Source organism: Rana temporaria, chromosome 1 (genome assembly GCF_905171775.1).
Source record: "Rana temporaria chromosome 1, aRanTem1.1, whole genome shotgun sequence".
Classification (NCBI taxonomy): Eukaryota; Metazoa; Chordata; class Amphibia; order Anura; family Ranidae; genus Rana; species Rana temporaria.
Genome location: NC_053489.1, coordinates 136628962 through 136653691, shown reverse-complemented (window position 1 = coordinate 136653691; position 24730 = coordinate 136628962). Strand labels below are relative to the sequence as shown.

The 24730-nt window shown below is 41.4% G+C and overlaps 1 protein-coding gene across 1 annotated transcript in view; it reads right to left on the bottom strand.

The window, feature by feature from the left end:
* MAN2A1 (mannosidase alpha class 2A member 1) overlaps positions 1-24730 on the bottom strand; it is a 206212-nt gene that overhangs the window by 53946 nt on the left and 127536 nt on the right. Inside the window, exons 9-12 of the mRNA XM_040343232.1 lie at positions 22072-22274; positions 12448-12633; positions 7475-7589; positions 4070-4137 (exon numbers count right to left, since the gene is read on the bottom strand). Of these exons, the coding sequence (XP_040199166.1) occupies positions 4070-4137; positions 7475-7589; positions 12448-12633; positions 22072-22274 (572 nt within the window). The remainder of the gene's footprint in view (positions 1-4069; positions 4138-7474; positions 7590-12447; positions 12634-22071; positions 22275-24730) is intronic.

Genomic DNA, 24730 nt, shown 5'->3' with positions numbered 1-24730 from the left:
GGGCCTGTCTGAGTGACTATAGATAGGAGGGCACACCCAATCCCACCCATCAAACATATAGTTTTGGTAAACCTAAAGGCGATTGTACAGATTGTCACCATTAGAAAAACAGGATCTCTAACAATGCAGTCAAGTTATAAACATACCATACATGGACCAATACTGAAAATGTATTATGGGATACTATGTACACGGAGTGCACAAATCCACAAGGATGAATGTGTTTTGTTAAATCAGGCGAACAAAGCAAACTGAATATTGGCATGCATTAAAAAGGGGATCAACTCCAGAGATAAAGCGATAATTCTCCCGCTCTACAAGACTCTGGTCCGGCCTCACCTAGGAAGGATGTACTGGAAATAGAGCGCGTACAAAGAAGGGCAACAACGCTAATAATTGGTCTGGAGGATATTGGTTATGAAGAAAGGTTGCGAGCACTAAATGTATTCTCTCTGGAGAAGAGGCGCTTGAGAGGGAATATGATTTCAATTTACAAATACCATACTGGTGACCACACAAAAGGGCTAAAACTTTTTTTGCGGAAGGGACTTTAACAAAACACGTGGCCACTCACTAATATTGGAAGAGAAGAGATTTAACCTTAAACTTCGTAGAGGGTTCTTTACTGTAAGAGCGGCAAGGATGTGGAATTCCCTTCCACAGGCATTGGTTTCAGTGGGGGGCATCGATAGTTTAATAAAAAAAAAAACCCACACGATTAAATAAGCACCTGAACAACCGCAACTTACAATGTAATACTGACATAAATAGGTTGAACTTGATGGTCTTGTGTCTTTTTTCAACCTCACCTACTATGCAACGGCTAAAATTCCAATCTGATGCCAAATGGATGTTTTGTATTAGATGAAGTAAACAAAACTGATTGTAAGCAATTTTGAAATCTTCAGAACCAAGGAAATTTTAAAGACATTTAAGAAATGATCGTTAACACTACTAACATTAGGCATATAGCATTAGCCAGCTCAGTCTAGCATTTAGAGGTGTTGGTCCTTTTTCCCAAAGGATGTTCAGTCAAAAGAACATCAAAGCATAACACCACTCAGGTAAAAAAACGAATTGTGTACACTTGATTGCTATTCCAAAAAATGTATGATATGCTGGGCATCTTGACACAAGTATGACAGCAGATGACTTTATAGAGATCCAGTGTGTTTAATGTAAGAAAAAAAAAAAAAATAAAACATTTGATTGGCTAAAGTGTGAAAACACTGGACCTATAAAAGAATGAAAAATTAGTCTGAGGGCTCCCTGAGGAATTGAATATTCTCTTCTTCAAGATGGGAGGAATGGGATAATAGGTCATTCTATTACAGGTCAGTCTTTAAAATCTTACTGACAGGCAGCTGATTAGGGGGGTTCTGACACTGATGCATCAAATTAATTTTACAATATCCTTCAAATTATTTGCAACAACAGTAGATCAGTCCTGGTGACAGTTTATTCACCTGTTCCATTTGTTATTTTCCTGCCCAAAAAAAAAACCCTTCAAAACCATGAGATGAGCTTTTTTAATGCTATGGATGCATCCCATTACCAGATATAGCCAATGGCAGGGGAGAGGCAGCTATACTGGGAAAATCTATTTGGAACAAACGGACAGTACAAAGCTGTAACAGGTAATGCAGGTAGGATGGGTCTTGTGTGCAAACTCAAGATGAATCCCAATGCCGCGTACACACGATCGGAAGATCCGACAAGATAACCGTGGATTTTTTTCCAACCGAATTTGGGCTCAAACTTGTGTTGCATACACACGGTCACACAAAATTCCGACCCTCAAGAACGTGGTGACGTACAACACTACAACTAGCAGAGATAAAAAAAAGAAGTTCAATGATTCCGAGCATGTGTCGAATTGATTCCGAGCATGCATATTTTTTGCATGTCGCAATTGCATACTGACGATTGGAATTTACATCAAGAACTTTTCCCGTCGAAAAATTTGAGAACCAGCTCTCAAATTTTTGCTGTCAGAAATTCCGACAGAAAAAGTCCAATAGGGCCTACACGGTCGGAATTTCTGACCAAAAGCTCACATCAAACTTTTCTTGATGGAAATTCCATTCGTGTGTACGCGGAATTAAGGTTCATTCCTTGCAAGATAGACCAACATCTTTCAAAAATGTTTAATCAGGTTCATATTGTCTTCAGAGAGGTTTAGTAATCCAACTTTTTTCCTAGTGTACACAATCCATAGTCCAGATATATTCAGGATACTCAATTTAGTTGAATATTAAAGACTAAAGAAAATGGAACAAACTATTGATTCTGATGGTTTGGGGTACAATACATGGTGAACTGACACCTCAATGGCAAATCATGTCAGCAATTTTGCAATTACTGGCATTATTAACTGAAAATTGTATTTTGGTAAATGTTGTATTTATTCCAGAACTACGATTTACAGGAATAGTTCCATAAAACATGAACTGAGCTTGGAGTACTGGCCTGTTTCATCAAATACCAATCAAATCAGCAAATGCGGAAATCAACATGAAGTTGAACCTACGTGAAGTATTTTGAAGGTAATAGGTGGGGACAATAAAATGAAAGCACCTTAACCACTTGCCGTCGCCGCACCGTCAAAATACATCCACAAGGTGGCTCTCCTAGGCGAGAGCACGTAATATGACGTCCTGCCTAAAAGCCGCCACTAGGGGCGCACGCGCGCCGCCGGAGGCGCGCGCCCCCCGCTCGCCCCCGACTCCCGTGCGTGTGCCCGGCGGGCGCGATCGCCGCCGGGCACACGCGATCGCTCGGTACAGAGCGGGGAACGGGAGCTGTGTGTGTAAACACACAGCTCTCGTTCCTGTCAGCAGGGGAAATGCTGATTTTCTGTTCATACACTGTATGAACAGAAGATCAGTGTTTCCCCTAGTGAGGCCACCCCCCCCCCCCCCACAGTAAGAACACACCCAGGCATACTTAACCCCTTCCCCGCCCCCTAGTGTTAACCCCTTCACTGCCAGTGGCATTTTTATAGTGATCCAATGCATTTTTATAGCACTGATCGCTATAAAAATGCCAATGGTCCCAAAAATGTGTCAAAAATGTCCGAAGTGTCCGCCATAATGTCGCAATACCGAAAAAAAAATCGCTGATCGCCGCCATTACTAGTAAAAAAAAATATTAATAAAAATGCCATAAAAATACCCCCTATTTTGTAAACGCTATAACTTTTTGCGCAAACCAATCAATAAACGCTTATTGCGATTTTTTTTGTTTTTTTATATATTTTTGGGGGATATTTATTACAGCAAAAAGTAAAAAATATTCATTTTTTTCAAAATTGTCGTTCTATTTTTGTTTATAGCGCAAAAAATAAAAAACGCAGAGGTGATCAAATACCACCAAAAGAAAGCTCTATTTGTGGGAAAAAAAGGACGCCAATTTTGTTTGGGAGCCACGTCGCATGACCGCGCAATTGTCTGTTAAAGCGACGCAGTCCCGAATCGCAAAAAGTACTCTGGTCTTTGGGCAGCAATATGGTCCGGGGGGTAAGTGGTTAAAAAGGAATTTCCAGTGCTAGTAAAAAGTGCAACTGTACGATCTTCTCCAAAGCGCCACTGCTGGAGTTTGAGCACTGAAATACTTATCGTCAGCTGACACAACAGATCTATACGAGACTGATACACTCACTGGCTAGCTTTGATGGGCAACAAATCAGAGCTTCTCCCTCACACAAAGCCTAAGCAAAAAAGTGGCAGTGGGGGGCAATGACTGATGAAACCGGGATGGAAACCAGAGTTTTTTTTTATAAAGAAAAGCAATTTGGAAAAGCCAAATATTTCACTAAAGTTTGCTTTAAAACTCACAATTTAGGCATACGTATAAACAAAATTTTTAATCCACAATACATTAAATCAGATCAAAACAAATTAGGCTTGTAGCGGAGAAGGACTACAAAAATTTGACTAGAATCATAATTCTGTAATGAATTGAGATTCCTTATTTTTGAATGTATGCCAATAACAGAATACATTTTTTTTTAATTATTGAGAATTAGGATAAAACTTTTTTTTCAGCCCAATTAATAGCTTACACTCACCTTGGATGGCCTGTGACTTTAATAACGGTCTTTTGTGGTAATGCATCCTGAGCTTTCTGTACTTCATCCTATAATATGAAAAACAGGATGAATGCTAAATGCAACGCTGAGAGCCTGTTTATTAATGATTATGTGTAGTCTCTAGTTATATTGCATAACACTTGTTTATACTGAAAAAAAGATAGTTATCTAGAAAGCAGGTGTTTCATATTGCAGAAAAAAAAAATTAACGGTCATAAACAGGTCTAGCAATAACAGAAAAGTACAACGCACAATTTAGTTTTAAAATGTGCCCCCGTGGCTCATTAGGTAACAAATGAGCAATATATTTCACCTATACTGTATGTCAGTATTCCCTATGGTACCACCTAACAGATCTTACAGTTTAGCCCTAAATCACCCAAGCAAGATGAAAGAAATACTACTTGTACACATTTTACACCAACTCCTTTTTTTGGGAAGAGTTAAAATGTCTACATTCATTGGGGAGATCTGTCCCTGTGACATCAATACAAAACAATTATGGAAGGAGGGCGTGGGTGTCGGTTGCCAGTTGAAGAGGCATAGGCAGCTACATTAAAATGGTCAAATATTCTAAAAAAAAAAAATCACTCTTTTCAGTATTTTTTTCTTATTTTCCCTGTGTCACCATTGGATACATTCCCAATTGTATCCTGTCCTAACATGAAGTGAGGGAAATTCTCTAACAGGGACACCTGAAAGAGGTTGTAACCTGCAGCCCCGCTTTAAAAATAAAGTTGGACTTTGCGCCTGGCCCTGTTTAGGGGTCCCAAATCTGACCTACCTGTGACATTGACAATGAGGGCCACTGTCAGAGCCTGGGGAGTGGCAGTGAAATTGTCATGCCCCAGCTATCAGGGGTTTTCTCCATCTACCCCATTATGGATGAATCACACGTTGTCCAATTTTTACACCATGCCGGACACGGTGATCTGAGCGGTCAAGGGTATTGAAACGCTCAACGATATCACATCCTTTGGGGACCTTCTGACTTTCTCCCAACTAAAGACCAGACATGACCTTGCGAACTTCTACCTTTTCTGCCATTTTCAACTCCGGCATGCCTACCATTCACAATTTAGAGAGCTGAGGGTGGAATCTCTCCCCTTGGCCCTTGAATCCCTATCGACAGCGGAAGACTTGGTCAAACCCCTCTCAATAACTTGCATAGAATTCTTTAAAAATACCCCAAAGGCAGTATGGGAGACCGAAGTTTCCGACATCCAAGTGGAGGATTGGGATGACTTATGGACTCAACCTTTCAAACTTTTAGTCTCAGCTAGGGACAGACTAATCCAATTAAAATTTCTGCACAGGTGCTGTTACACTCTGGCTAGGCTCTCTAAAACATATGGTAAGGACTTGGCAGAATGCTCAGTCTCTCCAGGTAATGCTGACCGTTTATTCTGGCAATGTCTGCACATTCAGAGTTTCTGGAAGGAGATCACATTGCGCATCTCAGATTTCCTGGCAGTGCCGATTCCTTTGATAGTGAGGGTACGTTTGCTGGGACAGGAAGAGGAGGCGATTCCCACAAGGGTTTAGAAAACGCTACTAACTATTCTTTTGTTCTACGGCTAGAAAGCCATAATATTAAAACGGAAGAATAGGAATATCCCTGATATAACATTTTGGAAAGGGCTGGTGAACTCCATGTTGCCTTATTATAAAACCACTTATAGGCCAGGGGTTGTGGAAAACAATTTGATAAAGTGTGGAAGGCATGGTATGAATCCAAGAGCACGGTTGGTTGGGAGTGTACGTCCTGGGATATCACGTCTGATCAAGAAGGTGCAGGGGGGGGGGGGGTTCCTAAATGCAGGTAACGAATAGGGGCGATATGGTATAGATTATAATGTACAGATAACAACAGGGTACTTGATATCTAGTAAGTCAGGGTTTGACAAATTTGCTTGGAATCTAGGAGCCAGCTAAAAAATTTAGGAGCCAGAAAACGCTCCCCGTCCTGCCAAGCTCGCGCGCAGAAGCGAACACATACATACCTGAGTAGCGCCCGCATATGTAAACGGTATTCAAACCACACATGTGAGGTATCGCCGCGATCGTTAGAGCGAGAGCAATAATTCTAGCCCTAGACCTCCTCTGTAACGCAAAACATGCAACCTGTAGAGTTTTTTAAACGTCGCCTATTCCACGAGCAGACGCAATTTTGAAGCACGTCCATGTTGGGTATCAATTTACTCGGCGTAACATTATCTTTTACAATATAAAAAAAATTGGGATAACTTTACTGTTGTCTTATTTTTTAATTAAAAAAAAGTGCATTTTTTCCCAAAAAAAGTGCGCTTGTAAGACCGCTGCGCAAATACGGTGTGACAGACTGCCATTTTATTCTCTAGGGTGTTAGAATAAAAAAATATATATATAATGTTTGGGGGTTCTAATTAGAGGGAAGGAGATGGCAGTGAAAACAGTGAAGAAAACACATTAGAACTGCGGTTTTACTTACCACCAGATGGCGCGAGGTCACCTCAATTACCGGCCGTCATGGGCCCGCCGCACGATCCTGTGCCTACGTGCGCCCCCACCTCCCCCGCCGTGCGATCGCGGCGGACTCGCGACGGCCGTTAATTGAGTCCGCGGCTTTGCGGCCTCAATTACCGGCAGGCGCCAGGTCATAATTTGTCGCAATAGTGACCGGGCGCCGGATATTGTCGAGCCCTCTAGTAAGTAGATAACACACTCTATGGCAATTGCGAGGTAGAATGATCACCTGCCCATACTGCTGAGCTGTGACAGGGGGGGGGGGGGGCGTGAGGATGGGGGGGTTATGTTAGGATAGATGACTCTGTTAGTCAGGATAGGAATGTTTGGCCCTGCGTGGCCACAAAATGTGGGTGAATGCCCCGTTGGAACATCTAAATGATGTTTGTGTTTTTTGAAAAATATGTTTAATAAAAATAAAATTATAAAAAAAAAAGTTGGATTTGAGCTTTAAATAGCATTGCTGAACTCTGCAAAAACATATTTTCCGATATAGTGAGAGAACCTAAGTCTTACTGTGTCCTGCATTGGGAAGATGTCCTCTTGCTTACTGCCCTAGTAGCTCCAACTATCCCAAGAAGCGAGGAAAATCTTTCAAATGAAGCAGGGACAACAATAAATACTTGACAGGGGGCCCAAGTCTTACAATCCATACAAAAAAATAGGTTTAGATTGGCCTGTGTCACTCGGAGAAATTTATGTCCAGGAAATTAGAGAAAAGTACAGTATTCAAAACGTGAACATAGACAGCAAAAACAGCTTGACAAAAGTTTTAACCCCCATATCCTATCATCAGCTGTAAAAAAATTACCATTTCAAAATTAAAAACTACAGATATATCTGAAGGGTTAATACTTTCATCTGTAACAACTAACCCACCATACTGAAGAATGGAGTAGAGGGGTTGTAGCTGTACATGTCTTTATTCTTTAGAATAAGAAGATGTGTTGAATCTACTATCACTCTCTTCAGGTTGAGCAGCGAGTGGTACAGCCTGTGCATTTAAACAACAAAAAATATAGGCAATAAATTATCAAGCAACACAATGACACACAAACAATAAATTGGGCTAAATGGTGTCACCAGTATACCCAATGTCCCACCATTACACAGTAATATTATAGTAAAGTTACCATTTAAAAATATTAGTTATCATTGTCTTGTCTCTCTAAAGCAACCTTATTTGCTTGGTGCTATTTTCCTCCTTTAAATACAAGTCTCATGTACAGAACTGAGGAAGGGGATCTGGTTGTATAGAATGGCCAACTCCCCCGCTATACTTTAGCAGCCACCAAATTCAGCCCTAACATTACATAAGTAAATGCTTAACTGTAAATGAACATAAATTAAACACTGCTCAGCCCCTGTATAGTGGTGACCGATATCTCCGCCAACCAAAAGCTATGTTTTTTAACAAACAAGGATAAGGGGCTTACTCATATTTTAGACTTATAGCTCAACCCCAGCATTGTGTAGCAGCAACAACAAAAAGTCTTATGGGAGCAGCATGGAGAGGTGGCATGTAGTAGGAAAAGTAGCATTTGTCTTATAAATGTACCTGTGCCAAGGTGAACAAGCACATACATATTCTTAAAAATCAGTTTAATAGTATTAAAACAATCTAAGGACCCTTTTACACTTGTGTGATTTGTCCTGTGACTTGGGACTGCAAAGTCGCATGACAAGTCGTATGCCATGATTTCCAACGAGTATGATTCATATCTGTGCGACTAAGTCACACTGACTTCAAAGTAGTCCCTGTACTACTTTGGTCTGACTTTGATGCGAGTTACACAGGCATTCCCTGAAATTGTGGTTAAATCGCGGCTTTCGTGTGAAAGGGGTCTTACGCTGACCTCTAAAAAAACATGTACTACGATGTAATTACATCTCAGAGTTCATTACAGTTTACAACTAAGACTCTAAAGAGCTCTGGTTTCAGTAGATTTCTTTTAAGTTAGAAGCACCCGACATTTAGAAAAAGTGACAGGATTTGTTGGTTCGGTGCCTTTGCTGTGAATTTCTCCACACTGCTTATACCTTGAGGTGAATGATGGCTTTTATTCTATGTAAATACAATATCATTCATTCTTTAATAGTTAATTGCAACCAAAACCATAGCAAGTTTTATAGAGTATACCAGATAAAGGAACGTTTGCATTGGGAGCTTGCCATAATATCCAATATTGGTAAGCTAGTATTCTCAATTACTTAACCCATTTTGCCCTCAAAAAAACAAACATACCCTTTAGGTCGGGTTCACACTAGTCTGACATACGCTCCGACATTGGGAGCTCATGTCGCATGACGTGTGAAAAGCAATGTTTCCCTATGGGAGCTGTCTTAACTGGTCCGACACATGTCGGCCCGACTTTGCAAAGGCTCCCTGTACTACTTTGGTCCGACTTTGATCCTACTTTACTCCATTGAACATCATTGAAGTAGGATCAAAGCCGGAACGCAGTCTTGCACGCTCCATGCCAAATTTTAAGCTAAAAAAGGGCATGGGTTCCTCTCCAAGAGCATACCAGGCCCATGGGTCTGGTGCAGATTTAAATGAGAACCCCTTACGCCCAAAAAAACGGCGTGGGGGTCCCCCCAAAATCCATACCAGACCCGTATCCGAGCAGCAGCCCGGCCGGTCAGGAAAGGGGTTGGGGACGAGCGAGCGCCCCCCCCCCCTCCTTAACCGTGCCAGGCTGCATGCCCTCAATATGGGGAGGTAGGTGCTATGGGGCAGGGGGGCGCACTGCGGCCCCCCCCACCCCACCCTGCCCCCATGTTGATGAGGACAGGACCTCTTCCTGACAAACCTGGCCGTTGGTTGTCGGGGGGCTTGTCGGAATCTGGGAGCCCCCTTTAACAAGGGGGCCCCCAGATACCAGCCCCCCTCCCTAGGTGAATGAATATGGGGTACATCGCACCCCTACCCATTCACCTGGACGTAAAGTGTTAAAAAAATAATAAACACGCTACACAGGTTTTTAAAATATTTTATTAGTCAGCTCCGGGGGGCCCCCTCTCTTCTTTAGCTCTTTTACAAAGGGGGGGCTTGCTTCTTCCGACGTCTTCTGGGGGGGTCCCAGTCTTCACCGCCGTCTGGTTCTCTTCCGCCGGGTGGGGGCCACTTTCTTCTTTAGCTCTTTTACAGCGGCCCCCTCCCGGGCTTCCTCTGACGTCTTCGGCGGGGGGGGGGGGGGTTGCCCAGGCTTCTGTTGCCTTCTTCGCTGTTGACACGTCGCTTCCTCCCTCTGTAATGCAGTGTGCGCGGCTCACACCGACTTATATAGGTCTCTTATGACGTCACAGTCCCATCATGCTCCGGGTGCACGGAGCATGATGGGACTGTGACGTCATAAGAGACCTATATAAGTCGGTGCGAGCCACGCACACGGCATTACAGCGGGAGGAAGCGGCGTGTCAACAGCGAAGAAGGCAGAAGGTGGCAGAAGGCGACAGAAGCTAGGGCACCCCCCCGACAACCAACGGCCAGGGTGGTCGGGAAGAGGCCCTGTCCTCATCAACATGGGGGCAGGGTGCTGTGGGGTGGGGGGGCCGCAGTGTGCCCCCCCTGCCCCATTGCACCTACCTCCCCATGTTGAGGGCATGCGGCCTGGCACGGTTAAGGAGGGGGGGGCGCTCGCTCGTCCCCACCACCTTTCCTGACCGGCCGGACTGCTGCACGGATACGGGTATGGTATGGATTTTGGGGGGACCCCCACGCCATTTTTTCAGCGTAGGGGGTTCCCCTTTAAATCCGCACCAGATCCATGGGCCTGGTATGCTCTTGGAGGGGAACCCATGCTGTTTTTTTTGCTTAAAATTTGGCGTGGAGTTCACCCTCAAGATTCATATCAAACAGTGACTGATATTGGCAGGAATCCAAGTTGGATCCCCACTCATTAAAAGTCGGACTTCAAGTCCAGGGCAAAGTCGGATGAAAGTAGTATCCTGTTTATTAAAGTCGGATGGATGTAGGACCAATGTAGGACCAGTGTAGGAACAATGTCGCAGAGCAAAGTAGAATGAAAGTCGTGTAGTATAGTGTAAACCCAGCCTTAAAAGAAAACCACACAGTATCTTAAGTGACTACACATTGGGGTTGATTTAAAACTGAAGTGTGCAAAAAATCGGTTGCAGCTGTGCATGGTAGCCAATCAGCTTCTAACTTCAGCTTCTTCAATGAGGCCGGATTCACACTATTACGAATTGTCCCGCATCCAATTTGCAATAGCAGGAGAATGTGACCAGCTCTCTATGGAGCCGGTTCACACATCTCAATTGCAGCTCCAGTGCAAATTTGCATTGGAGCCCTGTGTGTCTCTTTTGGTCCGTTTCAGGTCCGAATTCAGCCCAAAGTTCGGGCTGAAATCAGACCTGAAACAGTGAACCAAAACGCACAGGACCCCTGCTGGGAGCGCCATCAGCACCCAGTGTGAACAGAGCCTTAAACTTTGACAAAAAATAAATAAAATGGACAAGCTGGAAGCAAATTGGTTTCAATGCAGAGCCGCACCAAATTTTGCACTCTCCCGTTTTAGTAGACCAACCCCAGTGTGTTTTATTGAAATATTCACCTGAAAATAATTTTTTGGCAATACACTTGCATTCTTGCTGTTCCATATTTTAATTACTGCAATTCATATACATATCATGTATATCAGCTGCTATAGGTTAGAGTATTGATACACTGAATGGGAGATACCATGAAAAAGGACATGGAGATTTTCCATAAATTTGCAAAATAAAGGATGAGATTGTGCTTTCACATTTTTTTTGTCCAACACCTTGGCCCCACCCATTGTGGATTTTACCAGTTCGACATAATCTGGCTATAGATGGATCGAAATTTGTCTGGCTTAGTATGGACTGGACAAATTTCGATCCATCCATAGCCATTCTCTTGAATGAGTGGGATAAAGGCATCAGCTAATTTTTATTCATTTATGCTGCCGGGTGAACGAAACAAAATGAGTTTAAATATTTAGCATTTCTCCCTTTTGGTTGTATATCATGGAGTGTGGTTTGCCTCATTTGTAAAGGACCCCAGTAGTGTAGTCAGGGACACTGAGAAAAGATAATCCATAGATAGGGAGTTATATAATTTAGTCAGATTAGAAAATTTTACTATAAAAAGAAGCTAAACTTCAATAATGAACTTTTCTTATGTGGTCTCTTGTCTGGTAATCATACTACTGCAAGAGTTTTGTTATGTGTGCTCACAAAATCCAAAACATATTTGTTGATCCAGCCAGAACATTTGTGAGTTAACTTTATTATATGCTCTCCCTGCCTGTTCTGCACTTCTACCAGTTACATTGTTCCCAGATCTCTTGGACTACAAAACGCATGAAGGGGACAGAAAGAGGGTAATGTAGTCCTGTCCTAGGGTGACAATCCTGCTTCTCCACAGATAGTTTGGTCAGTAAGTATTGTCATCCAAGGACAGGAAGTAAATTATTGGCAGGAAAAACAAAACACAGCCACCTACTACATATTTTTCTAACTGGGTAGGCAAACATTTCTGTAGAAGGGACAAAACACAGTAGAGAAAATGTACTGCTCACCCCGGTATATATGACAGAGAAGGTTTCCCCGGTGGGGTTTTTAGGCAGCTCAGAGTGACAAGTTAGATGCAATTTGTGAAAATAGTATTTATTCACATGTATCAAAGAGGGAAAACATTTCTGTAAACTATTTTAGTTCTAGGATATACTATTCTTAAATCACAAAGCATGATCTTCCAGAATATCTTCAATATTTATTAAACACAAAAAAGTGCTGCAAGAAGATGCTGCCAACCTTCTTGTAAAATATAAAATTGTATTTGTAAGTGTACTAGTTGTATTTACCTTGTTCCATAATCCACCACCACCCAGTCTTTTGCTGTTCCAGTAATGGCATCATGGTGCTGAAAAAGTCCCAAATTTCTCCTGGCTTCTGTTAGTAATTTATAATGTTCCGTTGATGGAAAAGCTGACAGTTTGTGATTTCTCTGAGCTTGCACAATAGCTAGAGAATATAGTATTTCTGCAGACCTGAAAGTGAAAGTATAATACAAGTAAAAATGTGTCTATTGTCACACATCTCAGTGGTAAGGCCTCAGCTCAGCTTCTCTTTCCTGTGGTGCACAATGCTGAATTTGGCAGGGTGAAAGAATGAGTAATGCTGAAAACTGATTTTTTTCCCTTAAGTTTTATAATTACAAAGTGAACCTGATGAAAAGTATGTATAACTTTTACACATCTACTGTACGCAATCAAAAATGTATGAATTACAGTCTATACTCTAGTACAAGCCGACTTTTTCAGCACATTTTTTTGTGCTGAAAAAGCCCACCCCCCTCGGCTTTTACTTGAGTATGCCACTGTGTCATGATGCAGTCGGCGGCCGTCCATTGTAACAAAGCCTCACCACCTCCTCGTCCGTGATAGACTGAACACCGATACATGCTGGGATCAGTGTTCCGTCTATCACAGGTAATCAAAAGGTAAATGAGTGAGGGCACAGTGAGACTTACAGTAGCTGCTGCATTTCCCACCTTATACTCGAGTCAATACGTTTTCCCAGATTTGTGAGGTAAAATTAGGTGCCCCGGGCTTATACGCAAGTATATACGGTACCTGTAATTTTAAAATTGAAGGCACAGGACCACCAAAACCTATGAGCTGAACTGCAAGATCATCTTTGTTACCAGTACAACACAGGGCAAGATGCTCAAAAAGTATGCATATTTGAGGTTGCAGAAAAAAGACAAGGGTTAGAAAAAAAAACAAACACACACACACAACTACAATGACTGTGAAAAGTGCAGAAACCAATCATGAGCACATTTAAAACGTATCTCATCTGACTATAGGTAACTGAAGTGTGGTTGCTGTTGTTTATTGAGCTTTTTACACATGTATTGCATTGCCTTATTAATGAATGCAGTTACCTTTATAGCTAAATACTTTAGAATAATGTGGATCTTTTACATGAACCTGTATGAACACTGAGCCATAACACTAAACTGTTTACCAAGCAGCAATAAGTATGAAGATGGAATTTTCATTTTATCCTACATCTCTCCAGTGGGACCCACTACTAACTCCTTTTCATCACAAAAAAAAATAAAATGATGAGCCCTACCCTGGCATATACCCAATAATGCAATGCAAGGTGCCAGAGCCCTCTCTCAGTATGCCTTAAAGGGGTTGTAAAGACAAAAATATTTTCCTCTTAAATTAAAGTCTGACAGTAGCTGATAAAGTAAAAAGTAATGTTTTGCATTATAACTAGTTTGATACCTGTTGAAATCGAGCTGTTTTATTTACCTCCAGCACTCCTGAATCATTATTCTCACTGACTTCCTGGTTTGCGGTGCGCATTCATTCTTGCTACATCACAGCCTAATGGGAACTACAGTTCCCATTAGGCTTAGCCTCCATGCCTGTGAGGGATAAGAGAGCATCTTCACGCAGGGCTGTAGTCATAGGGAGGGGGTGAGAACATTCTGCTTTCCACCATGCAAAACAGCTCAGATGCTGGTGGAAAGCAAGAAGAGGAGAGACAGGAAATGGCATTTTCAAACCTGGATTACTGTATTTTGGAGGTCAAAAGGAAAAACGAGGTAAGTGATATTTAAATTCTCTAGCTTACAGCAATCAATTGATCTAATAAAAAAACAAACCTTTAGTGTTCCTTTAAGAGTAACTCGACTTTGAGAAAATCACAATCCCCTCTGGGTGACAAATGTACATTGCAAGGATTTTACCAAACTTTGTTGCACAAACTACCTGCTTCGGCTCTCAGGGAATAGCTCTTTGATAGATCATGTCTTGTGCAGGACTGATTTCTGAATAAGAATGCCTTTTTCATTTTTGATCAGTTGATGCACTTGCAATGCTCTAATGATAAAATTGGCAGTGTCTTCATTCATTTAGAAGTGATTAACCCTTTAGGGGTATCTCACCAAAAATGACATTCTGTACAACAACTGTGTACAAAATGCCTCCGGGTTTCCATATTGCATTCCATTTTATAGAAAATTCCAGCAGATGTAGATTGAGAAGAAAAGGCATTTTTAACATTTAATTATAAAACACTTTTTTCCCCCATGTAAGTGGAGTTCGCCTTTAAGCACGGCCACAGAGGTGGCAAAGTAAAAGCACACATGCTTCACTTCAAGAATGCTGGATTCCCCTCTTTGCAACAACCTAGTGCAAGGGTAGGCAACCTGGGGACCTCTAGCTGTTGTAGAGGCATGATGGGGACTTGTAGTTTTGCAACAGCTGGAGGGCCCCAGGTTGCCTACCCCTGGCTTAGTGTGTGGTTTCAAGATGCCCGTTACCATTCTAAAGCTTCTGAAGTTACCTCTAGAATAAATTGAGACACAGGTTCAGTGTCAGGTTTCCTATTATTGAAGGCCATCAAGCCCAAAACACAGCCTCCTCCCTGTATTCAAATTGCACACCAAGGACTGGCACTAGGGTCAGTTTCAGCAGATATTGGAGGTAAATACTACAGGTCACACATGCTTTCAAACATTAAGGATACAGAAATACATTTTCAAATTTTAATTATGGCAACATTTAACAAACACATTATCCATTAGCAGACAATAGTCACATTTCTTACAAAGTAAAAACAGGAAGTTTTATTAAAACAATGTAAGCTAACCTTATAATCTGCTGGATAAAATGTGTTGCTTGGTTAATGACAATTATTTTACAAAGTTTACATTTTTTTATTCAGATTAATCAGGAGAACTAATATAAATCTGCCTAAGGTGCTAATGTACATGCCAGAGAAGGGGCAGAGGGCTGCTACACCATATCCATAAAGGATGACAAATTCAGAATAACCACCCCAAAATGAAATTTGATTGTTATGAGGGATTTATTATAAACAAAGGGGATTTTCTCTTTCATAGGTGATTATTAGTCGGGCAACACATCACACTTGCAGATGCCATCATTTTACGTGTGCTTAGTCATAACAAGAGACTTACAAACTCACACCCTGCTATTTTCAAGAGGTTGGGAGATAAAGGGGGTGGGACTACGATAACTATAATTCATGAATGACCGCTGCAATTTGCAGAAAAACCCAAAAGTCCAATTGTCAAAGCATTTAGATTCTTGCTGTTGTCCGCTGGTCTCATTTGTAGCACTTTTGTCCTTGGACATGATTTTTGCTGTGGGAAACGTTCAGACAGAAATCAATTGCAAAGCAGAATTATTTTTGAGAAGTAGAAAAAAAAATATTGTCGCTGTTCCCACCATTTGGGCAACCAGGACTACCTGTCTGAAAACAGCATGGGCAGTGGTTTAAAAACTCTGAACTAATAATAATAATAAAAAATAACCAAGACATATCCTTTTAGTGTGTACTTGCCTTGATCCAAAATCACCAAGTGTAATTTGTCTCCTCTCTCATTTCTCTGCATGAATCACTTTTAACAGTCTTTCAACACCAGACAATCCTGGGAAACCCCCTGCACACAGCATGTGACTGGAAGCCTCAGCTGTGCATGTTTCCTTAGGACTACATTCAGCTTTCTGCTATGCAGTGTGTGACATCAGAATCCCTGCCCCAGCTCAGACATACTTTCCTAATTCTGTGCTTTGAACAGCTGTAGAGAAGAAATGGCTGCAAATATAACAGGTACAACTATGTAGGAGGATTTGTTTCACCTCTATCACTGGAGGCTAGTCAATTTAGTGGGTATATAAAGGCTTACAACCACATTGGGGTAAATAGGTAGGCACAAAATTATCCTAGCTGTTATCATGGGACCACAAAATAAATTCATCAACATATATTGGAACCAATTTGTGGTCTACTGGGGTGTGGTATACATTACATAACTCCAGTTCAAGGAGGCTGAATTTCCCAGGCCATTTCTTTCCCTCCTGCTAAAGGCTATCTGCTTTATTAAAGTGGGCTTTTCTTCTTGCGCTGTTCTTGCAATATACAAGTAGTACTACCCAAAATATTGATAAATGTGCTATATAGCTTATTAAACAAAAAACGCGAACCTTCAAAACGCTAAAAGGGACGAGTCAACTTTTCATAAATAACTGCTACAAGCCTTATTGTAATTTAGTTAATAACCCTTCCACTCCCCTAGAAATGCATATCTTGTTCATGTGATTGGCTCGCAGCTTTTTTTGTACTTACTACAAAACACAAAGATTTGTATTTGAGTTCCAATACTATTGGCAGGAAGCAAGAAATTTTGTTTGTCAATGTCCACCCAAAAGTGGAACTTCTGCTCATCTGATTTTCCCCCTCTCCGGTGTCACAATTGGCACCTTTCGGGGGGAGGGGGAACAGGATACCCATCTTTGACAGGTATCCTTTCCCACTTCCGAGAGCATCAGCCGCAGGTATTGACGTCATGGTTGGGGCTCCCTTCCCCTGTCGCCGGGCCAGTAGGAGAGAGGAGTGGGCCTTGCGCATGTGCAGTAGGGTTCCCACCGTGAAGCCGTAAGGCTACATTGCCGGGTACCCTTACCCACAATGGTGGCGGCAGCACCCGACAGCTGATGGAAACATCAGGTGCAGTGACGACATCGCTGGACTCCAGGACAGGTAAGTGTCCCATTATGAAAAGCCAGCAACTGCAGTATGTGTAGCTGCTATTTTTTTTTTTTTTTTTGGGAGGGGGGGGGGGTGTGGACCTCCATTTTAATAATTAAAGTGATACTAAACACACATACCATTTACATTGTCTCTTCTATTCGTATGAGGATAACGCTATTCTAAAAAAAAAAAAAAAAACATTCAAGTACCGTTTTTTCTAATCTATCTTAAAATCAGTTGTATACCCATTCTGAGTAGTTTCATTGAAATTAATCAGTGCAGATCATAGTATTGTTTGCCATTTTTTTAATTGCTTCACCGTCGCATGCGCCATTCGCCCTATTTTTCTGGCAAGCTTCTGCTGCCGGAAAAATGCTGTGTCATTTCCCACAGTCTAAGTCGGCCCTGAGATTCCATGACACTCTCTGCCCATTGACAACGGGATTGGCTCCTATTCACTGGACAAGATTTTTGTAGTATCCAAAAACAAAAACGAGGCTTGGCTTCTTTGAACAATGCGCATTCTTGGGATTATTGCCAGGGATACATACTGAGGGCGGAAATAAAGTACTGTACAGACGCAGAAGGCAGGAGTTGTAATGGCGACGCCGATGAACAAGCTGGAGCATTCACAAATCCTTTATTACTGCAAGTAAGAACGTTTTTGGAGCACAACATTTGCAGTGTTTTGAGTGAAAATAACTAGATTAATTGATACATTGCCGAAATGTTATAACATTGTGAGAGTTTACTACCACTTTAAGCTGTCACATGAGCTGCCTGTCTGCAGGGAAACATAAGCAGAGGAGCTTCTAGTCCTCTGCTGCTGGTCACGTGTTTAAAATCCCCAAAAGACTGCCTTTGGAATACCAAGTAAAAATAAATATCAATAAACCGTTTTATATTGGCATTTTAAAAAATATAAAATCTTTATTATTTTGTGGAAATAACATGGTGTGGGTGGATTTCTGCGAGTCACAGGCTGTGTCATGTCCCTTTAGCCTGCGTCTTAGAATAAGAGGGAGGTCAAGGCTCCACTAACCTACATGTAATATCCCGGCCCCCATAGTGTTTAGCTGGTTAGTGGGCATGGAGGAGGCAGGAGGGAGTGGGCTGTCATTTACCAATGTGTATACTCCATGTATGACTCTATAGTTGCATGGGCTGCTCAGATGCGATAGGGAGGAAATGCTCAGCACAGAAAACTGAGCATGTGCAGAGTTGCAGACACTGCTCTGCAAAATTCCTAGCTAAATTTGGGACATGGACAGAAGGTAGAGAGCAGCAGGATCAACCAGGTTATTTTCAGAATACAGAAACAGATCCTATAGTGACCGAGTGAGTATAAATAGCATGTAAAATACACCATTTGATAATTTTTATGATGTGGGTTTAGTGACACTTTAAAGTCAAATTTACAGTGTATAATCATGTCAATGTATTACCTGTAAAAGGGAAAATATCTAGCAATATACTTCATGCATGTGCATAAACAGTTAAGTTACACAAAGAACAACTGAAGGTAACATTCTTTAGAAGAGCCTCACCATAGAGTTATGCCTTTTGGAATACTAATCTAATGTCCTTGAGAATTATCCAAGGCTGTGACAATTGTGACAAGACATATTAGGCAGCCTAAGAAGCCATTTATGAGCTTTGTTCTTGCAGCACATTATTCATAAAGGCAAATGGGGAATATAATATTGCCTTATTTGCAGGAAGGAATTATTTCAATCAAAATACAAAGAATGTAAAAACATAACCATGCCTGTTTAATTGCATTTATACGATTCCCTAATTGAATGCAACATTAAAAACAAGCAAGCAATAAGTACATTTTAGTGTAGCAAGTTTATTGTATCATCAATTATAGAAAATTCTGAGCGGCTGGAAAAACTGGAGGCAATTATAAAAGCCCCAAATATTTATATTAAAGATGATGTATGCATCCATAAAACTCAGTTCAATTTTTTCTTTCCTGTTAAAGTGCCTAGATTCCATAATTACAGGTTACAGATCTGCACAGTAGCATTAACAGATGGAACAGAATCCATCTTTGAAAGTTGTACTAATCAATATACCTTTCAACTAATTTAGAGCTTTATGCAAGGTTCACTCCATTATGGATTTACCCATGGCGAATGCACTGCTTCACACCCACTGTTTATTTCAAAGTTTTCACGTTCCTTGATACCTAGTGATTTACAGCGATCAATTCAGTGTATGCATGCATGCATTTAACATCTACATACAATAGGTACATACACCATTATCCTGATCTTTACTTCATTACCCATATATAATCCCTTGACCTGGAAGAATGCAGCCCTGGATGTCTGAAAAGTATGAACTCTCATCTTATAGGCATTTTCAAGATCAGCGTGGAAGTGGGAAGATGGCATCAAATAGCCTTACATTCTGTTCAGCAATGGCAGTTTTTATATTTCAATCCTCTCAAATTTGCCTTTATAAAACTTAGCATTAAAAATGTTCCTGTATTTTAATGTATTAAACAAAGGGCAGGGGCTACTGCCACGAGTTACAAATTTGGAATCGATTTAGGATGCAGCAAAGCATTAGAAAATCAAGTAAAGAGAATATTTCTGCTTCCAGTTACCTTTGCCACTTACAAAAAAATGGTTGCAATTGGTGCAAAGTTGAAAGTAAACCTGTCATGACAGAAGTGCAGGGGGTGCTATGGCTGACTTTCTACTACATTTTAGTTATCTGGTTTTTATGCTGACCCTGTGGATTAAAGGGGTCATGAGAGATTAATGGAGCCTGCCAATAATGCATTCTCATTTGAGAATGCTATTCTTCGACTTTAATGCAGAGTCGCTGACCCAAGACAGAGATAAGTAGTTTGGGCTCTTTTCCGACACTGATTTACAGCATGCTTGTTTTGAGGATGTGCCTAAAATTTAATTTTGAACAAAGACACAGACAAGCATCTAGCACAGAGGTCTCAAACTGGCGGCACTCCAGTTGTGAATCTACAAGTCCCATCATGCCTTTGGCTGTGGGAGTCATGCTTGTAACCGTAATAAATAAGTCTTGTAGTTTTGCAACAGCTGGAAGACTGCCAGTTTGAGACTCCCGATTCTAGCATTACCTCAAGGAAGGCAGCCATTAAGTACTAAAAGTCAGCTACCCACAAGTACAGTATGTAGAGCAGGCAAGTCAGAGTAAAGCAGAAGTTCTACTTATTTCAGTTAAGTGATTAATAGAACCAGAAAGACCGCTAAAGAAAACATTTAGGCTTCATTTCCACTGGCGTTTTTACAGCCACTGTTGTTAGCCTTTTTTACAGCTTAAAAACGCCTGTCCATGTTTATTTTGTAATAGCGTTTTTGAGCGTTTAACATCTGGCGTTTTTACAGCTCTACTCTGGAGCTTCAGAACGCCCTGGTCCTGCGTTTTTTTTACAGCTCAAAAACGCCTATGCCATTTGCAGCTCAAAAACGCCAATGTGGGCATGATGCCATAGAATGACATGGACAGGCGTTTTTAAGCTGTAAAAAACGCTCAGAAAAGTGGCTGTAAAAACGTCAGTGGAAATGAAGCCTTAAGGTAGAGAAGTTAGTAACATTAACCTCCAAATCTGATAACTCAAACTTCAATAACTGCAAATTGATATGCAAATTAAAGGGGTTGTAAAGTCAGACTTTTTTTCTATGCAATAATATAAAAAGCTATGTGTGCAGCAGACCCCCCTCAATACTTATCTGAGCCCCATCTCTGTCCAGCGATGCCCACGAGTGTCTCAGCCATCCGAGACTCCCCTCCTGATTGGCTGAGACACAGCAGCGGTGCCATTGGCGCCAATCAGGAGAAAGAGGGGGGCGGATGGACACAGGGAGCTATGACTCGGCTTGGGTGCCTCCATAGCATGCTGCTTGCTGTGGGGGCACTAGACAGGAGGGAAGGGCCAGGATGCACAGAAGAGAGACCCGAGAAGAGGAGGATGTGGGCTGCTCTGTGCAAATCCACTGCACATAGGAGGCAACATTTTTTTATTTATTTTTCTATGAAAATAAACACCACAAGACTTTAATGTAATCTTGCTGATGAAACTCTCCACATAGTCATAGTAGAGCCATGGAGGTCCCGTCATTCCACTCCCAGGTGCAAAGCTGTGATAGAGCTTGAATAAAGGATTTCCAAGCTTTCCAAGGAGGATTTCCACTGGGAACCAAGAGTGTTGCAATAACTGGAAAGGTGGACATATCAACTGCTGTGCATCCAAAACAGAATAAGAAATCTGCCCACAGGTTTTGGTCTTAGCCAATGTGCAAATACAGCTTGATTTTATGAGCACTCATCAGTTTGAGATGCTTTTAGCGTCATTAGAGTTCACTGGCAGGTGCATTTAACCTACAGTTTACCTCTTCTTACCTTACACTGCTTTTGAAATCCCATTGGTGAGAGGGAAGAATGAGATCTGATGGAGACAAAATCCAGTCCACACCAGCCCTGACTAGGCACACTGACCCATAGGTTTGAAGAGAAGAACTTCATAGAATACTATGAACAGTGACGGGCGAACAGCCAGAGAGCTGGGGGGAGGAGGGGGGATCTTTTGGCGCCATTCTGAAATATGACTGCGGAGATCAGTTTTTTTTTTTTTTTTTTTTAGTTTTGCACCCAAGATCCCAGGTCTGGCCTCTCCATCTGCCACTGAAGGTCTTTGACCTCCTGTAATTGATAAAATAGTTATGCATTTTTCTTAATTCGTTGAACTCTAAATGAAAAAAAATATAAAAAAATATATATACCATATATATATATATATATATATATATATATATATATATATATATATATATATATATATATATATATATATATATATATATATATATATATATATATATATATATATATATAAAAAAGCTCTAGCAACTTGCCTTAGTTGAGATTCCATGACTCTTTGGAGACGTTTGTAGAAAGGCCGGGAGGTAAAGTATCCACTCCAGTAGTGATCATCTCTATCTGCATAAGTGAAGAAATCCCCACTTAATACTGGAAAAAATGAGGGGCCTTTGGATTCATCAATGCTGGTGACCTTCCGGAGAGCTTCGAAATAATCGGACAGTGTACCAAACTGTGCCTGAAAAAAAAAAGTACTAGTATGAAGTGAAAGGAAATGCTAATGTAGACGAATCACTAAGAGAATGAAGTGAAACTGTCAAATTAGTGCAGGTCTAAAGAACGATGCTCTGTCCACAGGTTTTCACTAAAATTGGTATATATGCTCTCTTGCCTATTCTATACCCATTATCTTTGCAGGTACCAACTAAACTGTCCAACAAAAAGATAGCTGCTAGTAAGACAACTTTCAGATATACACAGCTCCTACCTCAGTACTGCCTGTGGGGTACTTCCAGGTTATTTGGAAAGGTACATGTATTACACAATTCACCTTGCCTACATCAATGCATTGCAGTGTCCAGAGCCTGATTAGCCAGTTGCCAGGGTCAGAAGCGCTCAGGGGGTGGTTACAGGACGGGATGGGGCATGTAGGTGGGCTCTAACCCTAAGTAATTATTGACTTTCAGAAAGTCCGTTATATAAGATTTAAGAAGTTGAATCAACCTGCTAGTAGAGTTCTTACTTTAGTTTGTTGATCCCGTGCTAAGGTCTACTTGATTTTATTTATTTGTTTTACATTGTAAGCTATGAGAACGGTTTGCGCTATATAAATCCTATATTATAATAACAAAAATAAAATACACACATTACAAATACAAGCAAACAAGGATTCTTTAGACATTTGAGTTTCTTTCTATAACACTTTTTTAGAATACATCACAGAACACAGAGGAGTGCATGCTGATGACCTACTTAGGTTATACTGCCACCTTCAGGTGAATGGTCACTGGCAAGAAAAAAAAAAAAAAAAAAACGGCAGGAATCCCAACCCAGGCATGACCCCTCTGCTAGGCATCAGTTTAAGACACAAGATGAATTTACATTCTTCTTTACTTCAGATATCAAAAGAACATGAGGGGAGGGGAAAACAGAAACAAGGCCAACATACCCAAGGCTCAAAAATAGAATCAGGGAGAACCCAACAGAGCTGTAGCCAAAAACTGGCATCAGGCATGGCGTGAACATCTACCTGATAAATCTTAGTACTCTAGTGAACAAAAGACCAGGTAGCAGACTTACAAATGTTAATATTAAATAACCCAAGATGAACTAACAGTTCCACTTCGTAGTGAAACAAAGATTGTATAGCTCCAGGCAAATCAACAGGTCTCCACTGCTATAAAAGCAAGCCAGGTGCCAGCCTTGGTACAGAGCCAAAAGATGCAGAATGATGAGGAAATAGGTGGCGGCACTTTCAGCATAAAATTATTGTTTAATTGAAATTCCATTAAAAACAAGGACATGACATGCAGCTGTCATCGTTTTTATTGGAATTTTAATAAAACAATTGTTTTTTGCTGGAAGTGCCGCCACCCTTTTCTTCATCATTTAAATTCCACTTCCCAATCGTCTTCTCTGAGTCCTCTAACAGTTCACATGAATCCCGACTTTGTTCCAGGCATGTCAGCTTCCTGGAGAACATTTGGCCACACAAGGACATCTTAACTTTTTCAGCTGGGCAAGTTTCCATGCTAGGAGACACTGGTTCCAATATCGCAGTTGCATACCTTTCCTTTTTGGATATGCAACTTAGACATTTCTAGATCCCCTACCCCATTTAAAGTCTCTGTGCACTAACAGTTTCACTCAAAGACATCTGATGTCCATACTCTACTCGTATTTGTTTATATAGATTTCCCCTTCAAAGCAAAATCCACATGCTCAGCTTGGGGGAAGGATTTAGGTCATAAAGACCTATGTGCATAAAGGATCCTTAAATGTCACGATTCAGGAAAGCAAATTCAAGATCATATCAAGGTGGTACAGAACTCCGGCTGAAAACAGACATAACCACAGCTGTGTGCGTGGGGACAACCTTCACTGTGAGGAGGATTTGCCACCAGTATCAGAGGAGTTGGGGGTTTAGGTCTTGTGGAACTGGGTTGTGGGCTTTTGATAAAAGCCCAAAGCTTGCTGCTTCCGAATGCAAGGTTTCTTGGATTCCAAAAGGTGACAATGGTTTCTGACCTGTTGCATCCACCCTCTCCTTAAAGCAGAGTTTCTCCCAAAAGTGGAACTACCGCTTTAAGGACTACTGACCCCCGATATGCCACATTTGGCATGTTATTTTTTTTTGTGTGGGGGGGGGGGGGGGGGAGCGGGTACCTAGTTTTGACAAGTTCTCCCCTCTCTCTCCCTACAATCTTCTGGGACACTTCACAGGTCCCAGAACATTGCCCGGCCAATCAGGACGTGCATGCACAATGCGCAGTTGGCTGTGAAGCCGAAAGCTGTCACAGCCAGGTACTCACACTAGTGATGCCAGCGATGGGGAGAGAACCGAGGCATCACTGGATCATGGAGGCATCACTGGATCATGGGATATGTTTATTAAAAGCAAAAAATTGATCCGATGCCTGGATCAACCGATTTTAAATACCTTACAAAGAGGTAGTACAAATAAATCTACATATA